Source organism: Cetorhinus maximus, chromosome 12 (genome assembly GCF_964194155.1).
Source record: "Cetorhinus maximus chromosome 12, sCetMax3.hap1.1, whole genome shotgun sequence".
Classification (NCBI taxonomy): domain Eukaryota; kingdom Metazoa; phylum Chordata; class Chondrichthyes; order Lamniformes; family Cetorhinidae; genus Cetorhinus; species Cetorhinus maximus.
In genome coordinates, this window is record NC_135890.1 from 95,413,010 (window position 1) to 95,428,042 (window position 15,033).

Below are 15,033 nucleotides of genomic sequence, written 5' to 3' on the forward strand. Positions count from 1 at the left end.
CATGGCCTCTGTTCCAGTGAAGCTCAATGTAAGCTTGAGGAACAGCACCTCCGGACTCAATATTTGAGTTCAACAATTTCACACTGTAAACTCTGTTTCCCCCCCTCCACCCCCACACCAACCTGCATTCCTCATTTTATTTCCTTTTCTTCGCTTGTTTTGGTTTTTTTCTTTTGCTTTCAGACAGCAGCACACATGCCCTAGGCACAACTTTTGTTTCTTTGTTCCTTTTCTTGCTCCATCTCCATTTCTTTGGGCCCTGTATGACTCTACTGTTATTCAAACTCTCCTGTCTTTCACCCTATCACAGGCCTTCCTTTGTCTTTGTCCCACCCAACCACTTTCTCAAAATCTATTACATTTCTAACTTTCCCAGTTCTGATGAAAGGTCATTAACCTGAAATGTTCATTCTTTTTCTCACTCCACAGATGCTATCTGCTATAGGTTGGGTCTAGTTTCATTTCATTTATGTGAATGTTATTTCCAACATGGTGAGCTGTTGATTTCAATTGCCCATCTGAATAATATGCGCGTATCACAAGATTTTCACCGTTCTCCATAAGGCAATAAATGCAGTTTTTTAATGGATGCCTAACAATAAAGAGAGAGATGGTGAATTTGCACCATTAGCACTAGTCCAAGAAACACTGTATAGCACATGGAAGCCAAGAGAACTAATTATACAAATTGGAATTCTCTTTAGCCCAATTGATGCTTCAGTTTAAATAAGTTTCACTTTTGGATACAGTATTATTGCTAAACCAATTTTGAATGTGATTTCAAAGCTTTTAGTAAAATTATGGGGATCAAACCAATCCACGATAGTTGGTGGCCGTTTGTCTTGGGAAATAAATTTTCATTCTGTATGTTGAAGTTCATTGCTTATATCCTAACTATACACAGTATTCCTGTTTTTTCCCCACAGTGAAATAATTTCTGAAGTTTTTAATGCAATACCTTTAACTTTATACCTGTAACTTTCTGAAGAGAGAGATTTGTATGAACAAATTTTGAGTACAACACAGATTTCATAGGATAGTTAATTATGAAATGTTTAAGATTAAAAAAGGATGGACAGGGAAGGTAGAAGCAGATTCTTTCCAGTAGTTCATGGGTGTAGAATGGGGAACCATAGATGCAAGATTAAATGCAGGATAATTAAAAGAGAACGGAAAATAAGCTTCCTTGTGAGCTTGTGGAATTCGTTTATGCTAGACTCAGCATTCCAAATTGGATTGGATAGTTGGATGAAGGAAAAGAGCAGAAAGAGATGTGGAAACTAAATGGGTAGATGTTATTCAGACAATTTTCTTGCGTGGAGGGTAGATAATGCCAAGGACTAGTTGGGCTGCTTGTCTTGTGTCAGTGTTGTAACTTGTACATTGAGCAACTGAAATCTAAGCGTGCCATTCCTGATTGTGGATGCAGTAATTTTGAAAGCACTGCAGGGGTGTGCTGAATTTATATCTACCTGAATGTTATTAGCTGCCTCATGTGTTCAGATAATTAATGTTTTGAGAATATTTTAATCTCATTTTGAAAGTGATACCGTATTCCACATGACCATTGAGTTACAAGGAATGTTAAACAAAGGATTTGTTGATTCTTTGAACAAGCAACACCAATACAGTATTTTCGTTTTCCAGACGGTATTAATCACAGGCTGCTGTGAAGTGTGGTCATTAATAATACATGAGCTCCATGGTTTAATCATATGTTACTGTCTTTGTTTTAAAAATGTATAATTATTTACTGGTAACTGCTTTCCGTGTTTTAGGAGAAAATGTCAATCTGGGTTCGATAATGTCATGTCTAAGTGGGAATATAAACCATGGGTCATGTGCTCATTGCAAAGACTGATGACTACACAAAATATTTTAATTGATTTTTTAAAAATAATCTGGCCATAAATTGTGTACTGTTACAAAATATAATCATATATTTAAAGCTTCTTTTATAACTTAGCGAAAAATAACAAAATTAGAAATTCTCAAATGTTGAAAGTGGTTAATAATAAAACCTGCCGTAGAAAAAATGGTCATCTTTTAATCGTTCGGCCTTTTCAGAAAAAACAGGATTCAAGCACAGGGTAATAGGGGAGGACCTCATTGAAGAGTCATTCATAGGAGCTCAGGCATGTGGAAAAGAGCATTGTGCTTTGTCAGGAGGAAGCTGTTTTATGTACTGCTTCCTGCAACAAATCATTCAAATGTTCATTTTATAGCAGCTAAAATATTTTTTTCAGTCTGTGTAATATTATCTCTTTCAGGTTTTAAATGATGCACAGAATCTAAAAGCAGTGCAGATGATTTGATGATTGGGAAAAACTATTTCTGAGACAAAGGCTGAAGGAAACGAAGAGGAAGGATGAGTCTGCTAAAACCTAGTGGGCTAAAAGCTCCTAGCAAGATTGCCAAGCCAGGGAGCACTGCAGTGAAGCAAGCTGCTTCTTTACAATCATCAAGTAAGCCTTTGGAATCTCCTGTCTAGACTTTATGTATGGTACAAATGAAAGCTAAGATTACCATTTTAAATTTCTTTGTGCAAGATTATGTTTCATCTTAAATCTTGGAGCAGTGCCTCATTAAATTTACTGGACAGAAATAGGTAATGAGATTCAATGCACAGTTCTACTAACATCTTTGTATGGTCATTCTGGTTTTAAGCTTTGATGTGATTACATTGTATGCTTTAATACAAATCTAATGTATTGTTTTATGATATTATATTGATACGAACACTTTTCCATAGCTTGGTGAACCAAAATTTCAAAAAGATAGATCAGCCTTTTTTGTCATTGTATCTTTGCAACGCTTTATGTTTAGTTTGTAGGCTTATTGCACACAATGGAGAACAGCTGAATATCCAGTTTGTTCCATGAGTTATCATAAAATGAGCTATGAAGGTATTTTTTCTAAAATTACTTGGAACAAATTGAATATTTTCTATGTATCCTATTTATACAATGTGTTTTACAAATTTTTAAAAAAGCTTTTATTTGTTTCATTTTTATAACACTGGCACTATTCCAATATAGAGCAGGCTTTCATATTTAATGTTGCCCTTACTCTGTGTAGGCTACTATTGTGCTGTCACAATCAACGAATTTGAAATTGCAAAATTAATTTCAAATAGAATCTGTTTTTGGAGGGTGGTGAAGAGAGAAAGGGAAAGCTTATATCTGTTAAAGGAAAAAGATAACATGCATTTTTTGGAATAGAATGGAAGATGAACCACTCTGGACTTGCCGTGATAAAACTGAATGTAACTAGGTTTGGTGAGAGAGAACCATGATTGGAGAAGGGAAGGAACTGGTAATATATATCAGGGATTACTTAGACTCTCTATTGGACTCATGACCTCTCTTTTGTCTCTGTTTTGAATTTTCTTTTGTACAGCAGACGCCTTCAAAAAAAGTTGGGAGTTTTCAATTTAAAAATTTCAACATTTCTAATAAAATTTTAGTATATGTGTATAAGTTGTTTCAGGGTGTTTTGTAAAAAGCATAATTACCTTAAAATGATGCTCAGCTGCTGTGTTTGTGCCACAATCCGTACATTAAAGCTAAAAATTGTTTCTGTGTAGAAGTCTATATGGCTTTTATCTTCTGCCTTTGTGCTCTTGTTTCCATTTGTAACAAGCTTAATCTCTTTTCCTTTTGTCTACATTCTTCAATTATTATCTTTTCCTGATAACTGCTGAAAAGGCATTGCAACTGAAGACAGAAATCAAAATAAAGGCAAGAAAAAGATAAAGTATTTTTTAAGAGTTGAGAAAGGACAAACCATATGAACCCAGTTTTGCAAACAGCATTACTTCCCCTTGCTCCTTCCTGTGTTTTCTATGCCTCCTTCCAAAAATGGAGCGACAAACAAAAAGTTCAGTCTTTGTAAGGTCTTGAGTTTTTGATTTTGTAGCTGGAAACATTTATTTTAACAAAACAAAATGGAGGAAAAGAGCAAAGGAGAACAATGTAGATTCAGTAATGGCAACATAATGGTAACCTGGAAAGAACAGAAATCCAGAGCACTTGTCGGGTCAACGAATAATGGTACAATGCTGTGTAGTGTGGAACTGAGTCACAGGATGGTACCAGATTCAGTCTCTGGCTTGTGTTGTGTTAGCAATTCTCGATTGGATTGGCACTGGGGGTACAAGAATTAGTGCCTTACAGCTGGCGAAAGACAAAAAAACTCAGTCAAGGTCTGTGACCACTGGTTGCTGTTCAGTGATTCCTACCAGAAAGTGCTTGTGCTGATATTGGAGAGTGACACTGGGGCACCTTAGTTCTGATGTCATAGAGCTTGTGTCCATACCAACTCTCTGTAGAGCAATCCAATCAATGCCATTCCTCCACTCTATTCCTGTAGCCCAGCGGGTTTATTTCCCTGGAGTGTTCATCCAATTTCCTTTTTATATAATTCATTGTTGCTGCTTCCACCAATCTCGTAGGCCATGAGTTTCTGATCATTATCAGATGCCATGTTTTTAAAAAAAAAAGTTGTTCCCCACATCACCCTATCTGCATCCCTTGCCCAAAACCTTAAATCTGTGTCCGCTAGTGCTTGTATCATCAGCTAACGGGACTATACAAAGGTAAGCTTTGATATGCATGAAAAATGAGATTCATTAAATTGTGTGTGAGCATTCATGTTTATGGCTCGACTTGATATGAGCAGCGTCACTGTACCCTTCTCAAGTAGGATTCAAACAATATAAGGGGCACGTGTGTGGGAGAGGGAGAGGGTGAGCGCTTGTGTGGCGGGGGAGAGAGAGAGAGAGAGAGAGGTTGAGTGCTTGTATGGTGGGGAGAGAGGGGGTGAGCGTGTGCGTGGGGAGGGAGGGGGGTTGAGCGTGTATGTGGTGGGGATAGAGGGGGGGGGTGAGCACGTGTGTGTGTTGGGGGGGAGAGAGGGTGGTGAGCGTGTGTGGGGGGGGAGAGATGGTGGTGAACACGTGTGAGGGGGAAGAGGGGATGAGCATGTGTGAGGGGGGAGAGAGGGGGTGAGCGTGTGTGTGGGAGAGAGGGAGTGAACGTGTGTGTTGGGGAGAAGAGGGGGGATGAGCATGCGTGTGTGCGGGTGGAGAGGGGGGCTGAGCATGCATGTGGGGGGAGAGGGGGCTGAGCGTGTGTGTGTGAGGGAGGTGAAAGTGTGGTGGGGGGGGAGGTGAGTGTGTGAGTGGGAAAGGGGGGAGAAGGCGGGGTGAGCGTGTATGTGGGAGGGAGAAGGGGGTGAGTGTGTGTGTGTTGGGGGGAGAAAGGGGGTTGAGCGCGTCTGTGTGTTGGGAGGAGGGTGGTGAGTGTGTGGGGGCAGGGAGAGGGTGGTGAGCGTTTGTGTGGGGGAGAGAGAGGAAGCGAGTGTGTGTGTTGGGGAGAAGGGGGGATGAGCGTGCACGTTGGGGAGAAGAGGGGGATGAGCGTGCGTGTTGGGGAGAAGAGGGGGTTGAGGGTGCGTGTCGGGGAGATAGAGAGGGGGTGAGTGTGCATGTCTGGGGGGGTAGAGAGGAGGTGAGCGTGTGTGTCAGTGGGGTGGAGAGGGGATGAGCGTGTGTGTCGAGGGGGTGAGAGTGCGTGTCTGGGGGGGTAGAGAGGAGGTGAGCGTGCGTGTCGGTGGGGTCGAGAGGGGATGAGCGTGCGTGTCGAGGGGGTGAGAGTATGTGTCAGGAGGGGTGGAGAGAGGGAGGGTCAGTGAGAGAGAGAGCAGAGTGTGTGTGTTCCTGGCTCACTCCTAGTCCCAGAGTTCTCATTCATCCTCAGCTCCACACACCAACAGACACTCTCACCCACTCTCTCACACCAACAGGCACTGTCACCCACTCTCTCAGGGGTGAGGTTGTGGGAGTGAGCTGGACGCACACTCTCTCACCCCTTCCCACTCAAATGGTCGTCTTAATTTTAAAAAAGAGAATAATAAATGATCAATTTATTGTTGTGATTTCTTTTTTTTGCTCAGCAAGTTATTTTCATCCGTCAACTTTTTGTTTTGAAATTCATGTTTAAACTTCTGCCAAACCTGAACTTTCTAAAATTTTCTCATTGGCCCCCCAAGTGTGAGAAAAATTGAAATGTAGCCCCCCCATGCAAAAAGGTTGGACAAGCCTGCTCTAACATATTAGAAAACACTATTCAGGCATATAACAACTAGCATTATACAGCACAACTATTATCTGCTAAAGATTGTTAATTAGTTAAAAATTTTGAAAAGTCGTGATCTAAGCGATTATTTTGCTGATGAGATGAACTTGCATTTTATTTCATGTCAATAACTTTTTTAAAAGGGGTATGAGACCAATAACTTTTTTAAAAGGGGTATGAATTTTCCAGTGCACAAATCCAAGTATCACACGATGAGATTTCACATTTTAGACTGTTTTGACTGTTACAAACACTAAAATTAACATCGACTGAACATTACTTAGTTGGCAATTAATACATTAAACTACAGAAAATTTATTCACTTCCTACCAAAAAACCTATGCCAAGTTCATACATTACACTGTGCTTGCTGGAGAATTGTAGTCTTGTGTTTAAAGTCCCAAGCTCCTCTCAGCTTTAACAGGGTCACTTCTCCCTGCCCCACCAGGATGAATCTTCCAGTGTCCTTTTAACCAGGTCCGCTTCACTCAACCCTTTGAACATAATTGAATGGACTTCCACTAGCATGGTAATTCTGTGGTCATTAAATCTTTACAAGCCTCTTTTCTTCAAACAAGAAATCCGTCCATACCAGCACTCTGCTTGGTGTTAACCTGAAATCAGTCCTTTTTTTCTCTTGGCATAGCAGCACCTGTTGTGGGTCATCTCCCCCCCCCTCAAATTCATGGTCTGACTGACCCTCAGAGTCTGGGCAAGTAAGGCCACTTGCCTCCTCCTTTATGTCCAGGTGTTAAAACTTGCGCCTGACTCTGAATAAGTTTCAATTTAAGTTTTTGACTACATATCAAGCAGGTCACATGGGTTTGTCTCTGGGTAGATTTAGTAATTAACCCTCTGCAAATTACTCCATTTTACCTTGAATTAAAGGTGACAGTTTAAAACATAACTGTCTTATAAAATCCAGCATTCATAACACAGTCCCAAAGTCCTTCACAACCAATGACTTAAATTTGAAGTGTAGCCAAGTTGTTTAATTTTGTAAGCAAATGTGGCAGTTAGTTTCTGCACAGCAAGGTCACAGAAACAGCATGTGAGATAAATGACTGGTTAATTTGTTTTAATGGTTTTGGTGCAGTGATGAATAGTGGCCAAGAACCACAGGCTCTTTATGGGATCTGGATAGGCAATTGAAACCTCAGTTTTAACATCTGAAAGACTACTAGATAATTCAATGGTCCCCAATACTGCTTTCAGTTGTCTGAACCCCACACTCTGGAATTCCCTTCTGAAACTTAACATCCTCTAAGACCCTCCTCAAAACCCCCTCCTTGACCAAACTTTTGCTCACTGCTTCTAACATTATTTTGGCTCGGCTGTCAATTTCTGTCTGATGTTTGCCTCTTTGAAGTGCCTTTGGAAGTTTTTCTGTGTTAAAGAACTATAAATGCAAGTTGTTGTTGAAGCGTCAGCCTAGTTTATGTGCTAAAGTCCTGCAGTGCGGCTTGAACCCACAACTTTCTGGCTGCAAGGTGAAAGTAATACCAGCTGAGCCAAGCTGATGAGATCACTGTGTAATTTATATAGTAAAGCTAATTGAAAAAAACGAATTTCTGCTTTTTTCAAATCCATTGTCCTACTGAAAGCATTACCCTTTGACTGTTTCAATTGCTTCTATTATTTGGAAAGTTGCCCTAGCCTTTTTGTAATCAATTTTCCCACTAGCTAACTAACATAGGTAATTAATTTTACTTTATTGAAGATTCTTGAATATGGAATAGTGAAACTTCATTATAGATGTTGCCGTATTGTTTTGAATATGAAAAATATTTATTCTTTTTTATTGAGAGTCCATTAATCTCAATTAAGGTAGTGCTGGGGACACTACAATTTGACGCATACAAATTAGGAGCAGTAGGCCACTCGGCCCTTCAGGCCTGCTTCACCATTCAACAAGGCCACGGCTGATTTAATTTTAACCTCAACTCCACATTCCTACCTACCCTTGATAACCTTTCATCTTCTTGTATATCAATAACCTATTTACCTCTGCCTTAAAGATATTCAAGGACTCTGCCTCAACCACCTTTTGAGGAAAAGAATTCCAAAGTGTCTCAACCCTCCGAGAAAAAAAAAATTCCTCCTATTTGTCTTAAATGGGTGACCCCTTATTTTTAAACAGTGACCCCTAGTTCTAGATTCTCCCACAAGAATAAACATCCTTTCCACATCCACCCTGTCAAGTCCCCTCAGGATCTTATGTGTTTCAATTAAGTTGCCACTTATTCTTCTGAACTTCGTTAAATACAAGCCTAGACAATCCAGCCTTTCCTCATAAAACAACTCACCCATTTCAGGTATTAATCTAGTAAACCTGCTTTTGACGCATTTACATCTTTCTTTAAATAAGGCGACCAATACTGTACACAGTACTCCAGATGTGGCCTCACCAATGCCCTGTATAACTGAAGCATAACCTCCCTACTGTTGTATTCAATTTCCCTTGCAATAAATGATAACATTCTATTAACTTTGCTAATTATTTGCTGCACCTGTATTCTAACCTTTTGCGATTCATGCAATAGGGTACCCAAACCCCTCTGCATCTCTGAGCTCTGCAACCTCACCATTTAGACTCAGTAACTCTGGATTAGGGAAGGGAAAATTTGCGAGGATTTCTGGTGCTGATCACTATCCAACAAACCCTGCTGGACAATGTGCACATGTGGATGTTGTTTAAGGACATGATTGGGGTTGACTGTGTTGCCTGTCACAATATAATAACTTCTTTACACTTATTGTCAATAGCCACAAATGAACAGCCATTTGAATGAGAGAGAAATAAATGCTCCGATCTGTACCCCAACATGGAATCTGTGCTGAGAGGAGATGAGGGGAGAATATTAACAAATAGAAAACAATGTATAAAAGAATGAAATTGTTTACAACTATTTAACAGTTTTTTTTCTGTATCAACAACTATTATTGCTACAGCAAAAACGTCACCTGGAGAGAAGTCAAGCGCGCCCACCACAGAGGCACAGGAAGAATTTGTGGACGACTTTAGAATTGGAGAGCGCATCTGGGTAAATGGTAGTAAACCTGGATTCATCCAGTTCCTTGGCGAGAGTCAATTTGCTCCAGGCCAGTGGGCTGGAATTGTTTTGGATGAACCAATTGGTAAAAATGATGGTTCAGTTGCTGGGGTTCGATATTTCCAGTGTGAACCATTGCGTGGAATATTTACAAGACCTTCAAAACTGTCTCGAAACCCACTGACAGATGGTGAAGCCAATGGTTCACAGACTCGTGCAGCATCTGTTTCCAGAGCCACTTCACCAACATCTACATCAGCTAGTATTGCGACTGCTCCATCTACACCAACTGCACAAAAAGCAGCATTAGGTACACCAGGTGCAGCTCAGGAATCTGCAACATCTTCAGCCATGACAAATCTCTTAAAAACAGCAAGTGAATCCGTGTCAAACCTTTCAGAAGCTGGCTCTGTTAAAAAGGGAGAACGTGAATTGAAGATCGGAGACAGAGTCCTGGTAGGTTTGTTAACTATTTAATGTTATTTTATGATGAGGTCCTGCACTGTGGTTTTCACACATCATGCATAAAGAGAAGAAACAGAGTGAGTAATGTAACTATGTAGTTTGCTAAACTCTACCCCCAATTTCCAGTTCTTTGAAACACACTAGTCTTGTGCCCAAATTCCTGTCCCACTCCCAGATCTTAGGATCCTCTTGGTGTTCAGAAACTTCTAGCCATAATCCCAGTGCCCTTGGATCCCAAAACTGGCCTTCATGCTCCCAGACCCTGAGTACTCCCTCCTTACTTCTTCCAGGTCCCAGGAGTCCTTGTAATGTAGATCCTATGATTGCCTCAGTATTTGTGGAAGCCTCCTCCCAGTGTTCCTAGATGTGTACCTCAAAATATTGGGCACCCTTGGACCTTATCCTACTCCTGCCATACTCTTGAGATGGCTTCGCTTCCTAATGATTCCAGGACTGACCCCAATGTTCATTTTTCATGATTAAGTTTATTTTCTGTTTGAATGTAGTTGCATTAGCACTATTTGTAGTCTTTGACACAAAACATTTTCTATTTGTCATTTAGAAGTAGTGCCATGTAAGTTGAATATTCTCAACATTCCTTAAGAGCTGTTCAGTACTGTAGTTGTAAGATGTGATTGCAGCACTGTCAGGTTAGCTGAATATCACAGCAAGGAGAGATGAACACAGCTTGTATAATTTGCAGGGCTTCGGGGAAAAGACATGGGGGTGCATCTAGCTGAGTTGCTTTTTGCAGAGAGCCAACAGACACAATGGGCTGAATGGTCTCCTATGTTGTAATCATTTTTATTCAAAATGTATCACTCCACACTTCTCTGTATTAAATGTCATCTGCCACATGTCTGCTATTCTTTCAAGTAAGGCTTCTTTGTAAAAAGATAGCCTTTTTCCATAATTTCTGATTAGTTTTTTTTTCACTTTAACGCCTCTGGTGTAACCAAAGGGGGAGCAATGGAATATTTAACTTGCTCAACTTGTTACAAGTACAGAGTCATTAAGTTTTAGATTATCAGACCATGCTCAGGTGTTATTCATGGTACTTATTTTTTATTGTCCACATTCTTGGTTTGAACTATTATACTGTTTGAATAGTTTCAACAAACTGAGCATTAGTATTATGAAAGTTGTTACTTCATTTTAGTATATTTATAGTAAATGACCTGACAGTTATAAAATGAAAGTTGTCTTTTCCACACCTGATAATATGGAGATAAGTTTGTATTGACCAGACAGCTTACTGCAGTCAGACATCAGCTACTGACAGCAATGTGTTCTTGGATCTAGTTTATTTATACGCAATAATCCATATTGGGTCTTTTGGCAGCCACTTTGGAAATGTGTGCTAAATGCTAATAGTATCTTGGTGAGTCAGCCTAGATGACCTACAATAATCACTTGTTCATTTACATGGAGCAGTTTATTATGCTGCTGTTCTGTTGTTTGTAGCCCTATCCCATCTGTGGCCCTCAGAAGGGGTTGCTCAGAGGTTTTTCAAACAAACACTGAAACAGTAATGCTAACACGTGGGTGTTTCACAGCTGAAGCAAAAAGGCAACATGATGTTACTATCTTCTTCGATATCAAGGAGATTTATTAGCATTTATGTATTTTCTCCATCCTCCCACAATACCAAGTCGTCTTCTATTTCAACACTGAATTTTATTTTTCATTGAAAAACATTGTCATACTAACTCAAAACACTGTGGAAACGACAACTAGTCTGTTTCTTAACAATTGATGTGGAAATGGAACATCAAGCTACATTCGGCAGGTTTGGCAACCTCTAAAATAATTGCTTTAATCAAACTTGAAAAGAATACAATTATCAGAAATAAGTCTGATCTGTGTTACGTATGACATCATATTATTTGTTGCTGACAAGCACTATCCGACAGATTATTGGATAGCAATCAGGAGTTAATTTCTAAAACAAAAATAAAAATACCTGGAAAAACTCAGCAGGTCTGACAGCATCTGCGGAGAGGAACACAGTTAATGTTTCGAGTCCGTATGACTCTTCAACAGAACTAAGGAAAAATAGAAAAGAGGTGAAATATAAGCTGGTTTAAGGGGGGTGGGTGGGACAGGGAGAGATGGATAGAGGGCCAGTGATAGGTGGAGATAGCCAAAAGATGTCGTAGACAAAAGGACAAAGAGGTGTTGAAGGTGGTGATATTATCTAAGGAATGTGATAATAGGTGACATTAAGGGTAGAAAGCAGGACGAACGAGGTACAGATAGCCCTGGTGGGGGTGGGGTGGGGGGAAGGGATCGAAATAGGCTAAAAGGTAGAGATAAAACAATGGATAGAAATACATTTAAAAATAATGGAAATAGGTGGGAAAAGAAAAATCTATATAAATTATTGGAAAAAAGGGGGATCGGAAAGGGGGTGGGGATGGAGGAGAGAGTTCATGATCTAAAATTGTTGAACTCAATATTCAGTCCGGAAGGCTGTAAAGTGCCTAGTCGGAAGATGAGGTGCCGTGCCTCCATTTTGCGTTGAGCCCTCTATCCAGCTCTACCTGTCCCACCCCCTCTTAAACCAGCTTATATTTCACCTCTTTTCTATTTTTCCTTAGTTCTGTTGAAGAGTCATACGGACTTGAAACCTTAACTGTGTTCCTCTCCGCAGATGCTGTCAGACCTGCTGAGTTTTTCCAGGTATTTTTATTTTTGTTTTGGATTTCCAGCATCCGCAGTTTTTTGCTTTTATCTGGGAGTTAATTTCTTCTCAGTTCAGGGACACTGAGAACAAATTAGATATGTTTAGCAAAGACCAGGAACTGAACTTAAAACATTTCTTCTTTGTGTGGTTTAGTATTTGCAAACTTTCAATGCGTTTACCCACCATGCCATTGAGGGCACTGAAAGAGCACTTTTATTTCCTTTTCATGATATACTGAAAATAACTGAAATTACACTGTTGTAAATGTTGGGATACTGAAGTAGCTGTTGTAGTTATCCTGAAGTTCTATCTAATTCCTTTGTATGCATTCAGTGATATATAGTATTATCAGCACTTGATAGATTAGAGCTGTGATATGGTATGGAATGTTAAACTGCCAGACCAGAGGAATTCCTAATTATGCAGCAAAATGTTGTAGGGAATCCCTAAAACAGTTACTTTTAATATTTTTCATGTTAAAGTCTTTTTATTTCAATAAAGAAGTGTTTACTTTAAATTTCTGGTAGACTTTGTAAGAGATTTATTCCCTGTTAAGTATTTCAACTTTAAGTCCTTTGAGAAGAGATGTACTATGTCATCCAAAAATTTCACAATTGTGTATTGCAAAATTTTTGGATACTATGTATGTGCAATGATTTCAAAGCAATATATTTTGCCAGTATTTGTGTACATAAATTGGCATTTATGTAGAAGTTATGTTAATAATTTGTGACTAGCCGGGCTGGTTGTGTACATTTGATTGTTGCTGTGTGAATAAATACTCCTAAAAGTTGATTTATCACTTGCCAAATATCCTTAAAATCAAAGATATTTGAATGCAACATGTGGAATTGATGATGTTGTAATAAGAATATATTTGTACAGCTAACAGATCAGGCTGTAATATGCCATTGAGAAGGTATGGCATATATTTCAAAGAGTTAACACTTCCATTTTTGGGTGATGTAAGCTGTATTCCCTTTTGTTTTAGTATGGCTGCTCTTAAAGAGTTGAAGCAGTATCATTACAGTTGTGATATCTTCCAACTCATAGAATTGCCATGTCATGTACCTAGGTTTCTTGGAACCATCAGATTAGTTTAATTAGTAGCAGGGTAATATTTATTATTATTTTAGAAGACCTTTGACATCTGAAATATGACAAGCAATAATCTGAGTACCATTCCTCCACTGGTTCTAAACAGACTTCATTCCAAGTTGAAGGAAAATTGTTGACTGAGTTGGAAGGTTGGCTAGGCTATAGAAGGCAGTGAGTAGGGATAATGGGTTTATAGTGGAGTTGGAAGAAAATGATTAGCCATGCCCCATAATATCTGTGCTGGGGCCTCAACTATTCACTATATTAGTGAATTGTGTACTGCATTTATCCCAGTTTGCTGATGATTAAGAGACTGGTGGCATAATAAGCCACCACTACATAGTGTAAGACCATAAGACCAAAAGACATAGGAGCAGAAATTAGGCCATTCGGCCCATCGAGTCTGCTCCGCCATTCAATCATGGCTGATAAGTTTCTCAACCCCATTCTTCCGCCTTCTCCCCGTAACCTTTGATTCCCTTACCAGTCAAGAACCTATCTATCTCGGTCTTAAATACACTCAATGACCTGGCCTCCACAGCCTTCTGTGGCAATGAATTCCATAGATTCACCACTCTCTGGCTAAAGAAGTTTCTCCTCATCTCTGTTCTAAAAGGTCTTCCCTTTACTCTGAGGCTGTGCCCTTGGGTCCTAGTCTCTCCTACTAATGGAAACATCTTCCCCACGTCCACTCTATCCAGGCCTTTCAGTATTCTGTAAGTTTCAATCAGATCCCCCCTCATCCTTCTAAACTCCATCGAGTATAGACCCAGAGTCCTCAAACGTTCCTCATATGTTAAGCCTTTCATTCCTGGGATCATTCTCGTGAACCTCCTCTGGACCCTCTCCAGAGCCAGCACATCCTTCCTGAGATACGGGCCCAAAATTGCTCACAATATTCTAAATGTGGTCTGACCAGAGCCTTATAAAGCCTCAGCAGCACATCCCTGCTTTTATATTCTAGTCCTCTCAAAATAAATGCCAACATTGCATTTGCCTTCCTAACTACTGCGTCAACCTGCAAGTTAACCTTAAGAGAATCCTGGACTAGGACTCCCAAGTCCCTTTGCACTCCAGATTTCTGAATTCTCTCCCCATTTAGAAAATAGTCTATGCCTCTATTCTTCCTACCAAAGTGCATGACCTCACACTACCCCATGTTGTATTCCATCTGCCACTTCTTTGCCCATTCTCCTAACCTGTCCAAATCCTTCTGCAGCCTCCCCGCCTCCTCAATACTACTTGTCCCTCCACCTATCTTTGTATCATCTGCAAACTTAGCCAGGATGCCCTCAGTTCCTTCATCTAGATCATTAATGTATAAAGTGAAAAGTTGTGGTTCCAACACTGACCTCTGTGTAGTTAGGAGCGTAAGATTACAATGTGACGTTGATCACTTAAGTGAGTGGCAATACTGTGACAGACGGATTTCAACAGAGATAAATGTGAGATCATTCATTTTGGACCAGAAAGGATAGATCTGAGTTTTTTTGAATGGTGAAAAGCCAGCAACAGTGGCTGCCCAAAGAGATTTTGGGGACCAATTAAATAGATCACGAAGATGTAGAGATTAGGAGCAAAAAAAAAATCAAAA

General features: G+C 39.8%; 1 protein-coding gene across 4 annotated transcripts in view; it reads left to right on the top strand.

Moving 5' to 3' along the window:
• clip1a (CAP-GLY domain containing linker protein 1a) overlaps positions 1 to 15,033 on the top strand; it is a 169,099-nt gene that overhangs the window by 24,352 nt on the left and 129,714 nt on the right. For 3 of the 4 annotated variants that reach the window (XM_078554132.1, XM_078554133.1, XM_078554135.1), the window contains exons 2-3: positions 2,271 to 2,465; positions 9,090 to 9,646. In XM_078554132.1, the coding sequence (XP_078410258.1) occupies positions 2,369 to 2,465; positions 9,090 to 9,646 (654 nt within the window). In that variant the 5' untranslated portion in view covers positions 2,271 to 2,368. Of the gene's footprint in view, positions 1 to 2,270; positions 2,466 to 9,089; positions 9,647 to 15,033 lie in introns of those variants that run through there. The other variant, XM_078554134.1, reaches the window with a different exon arrangement.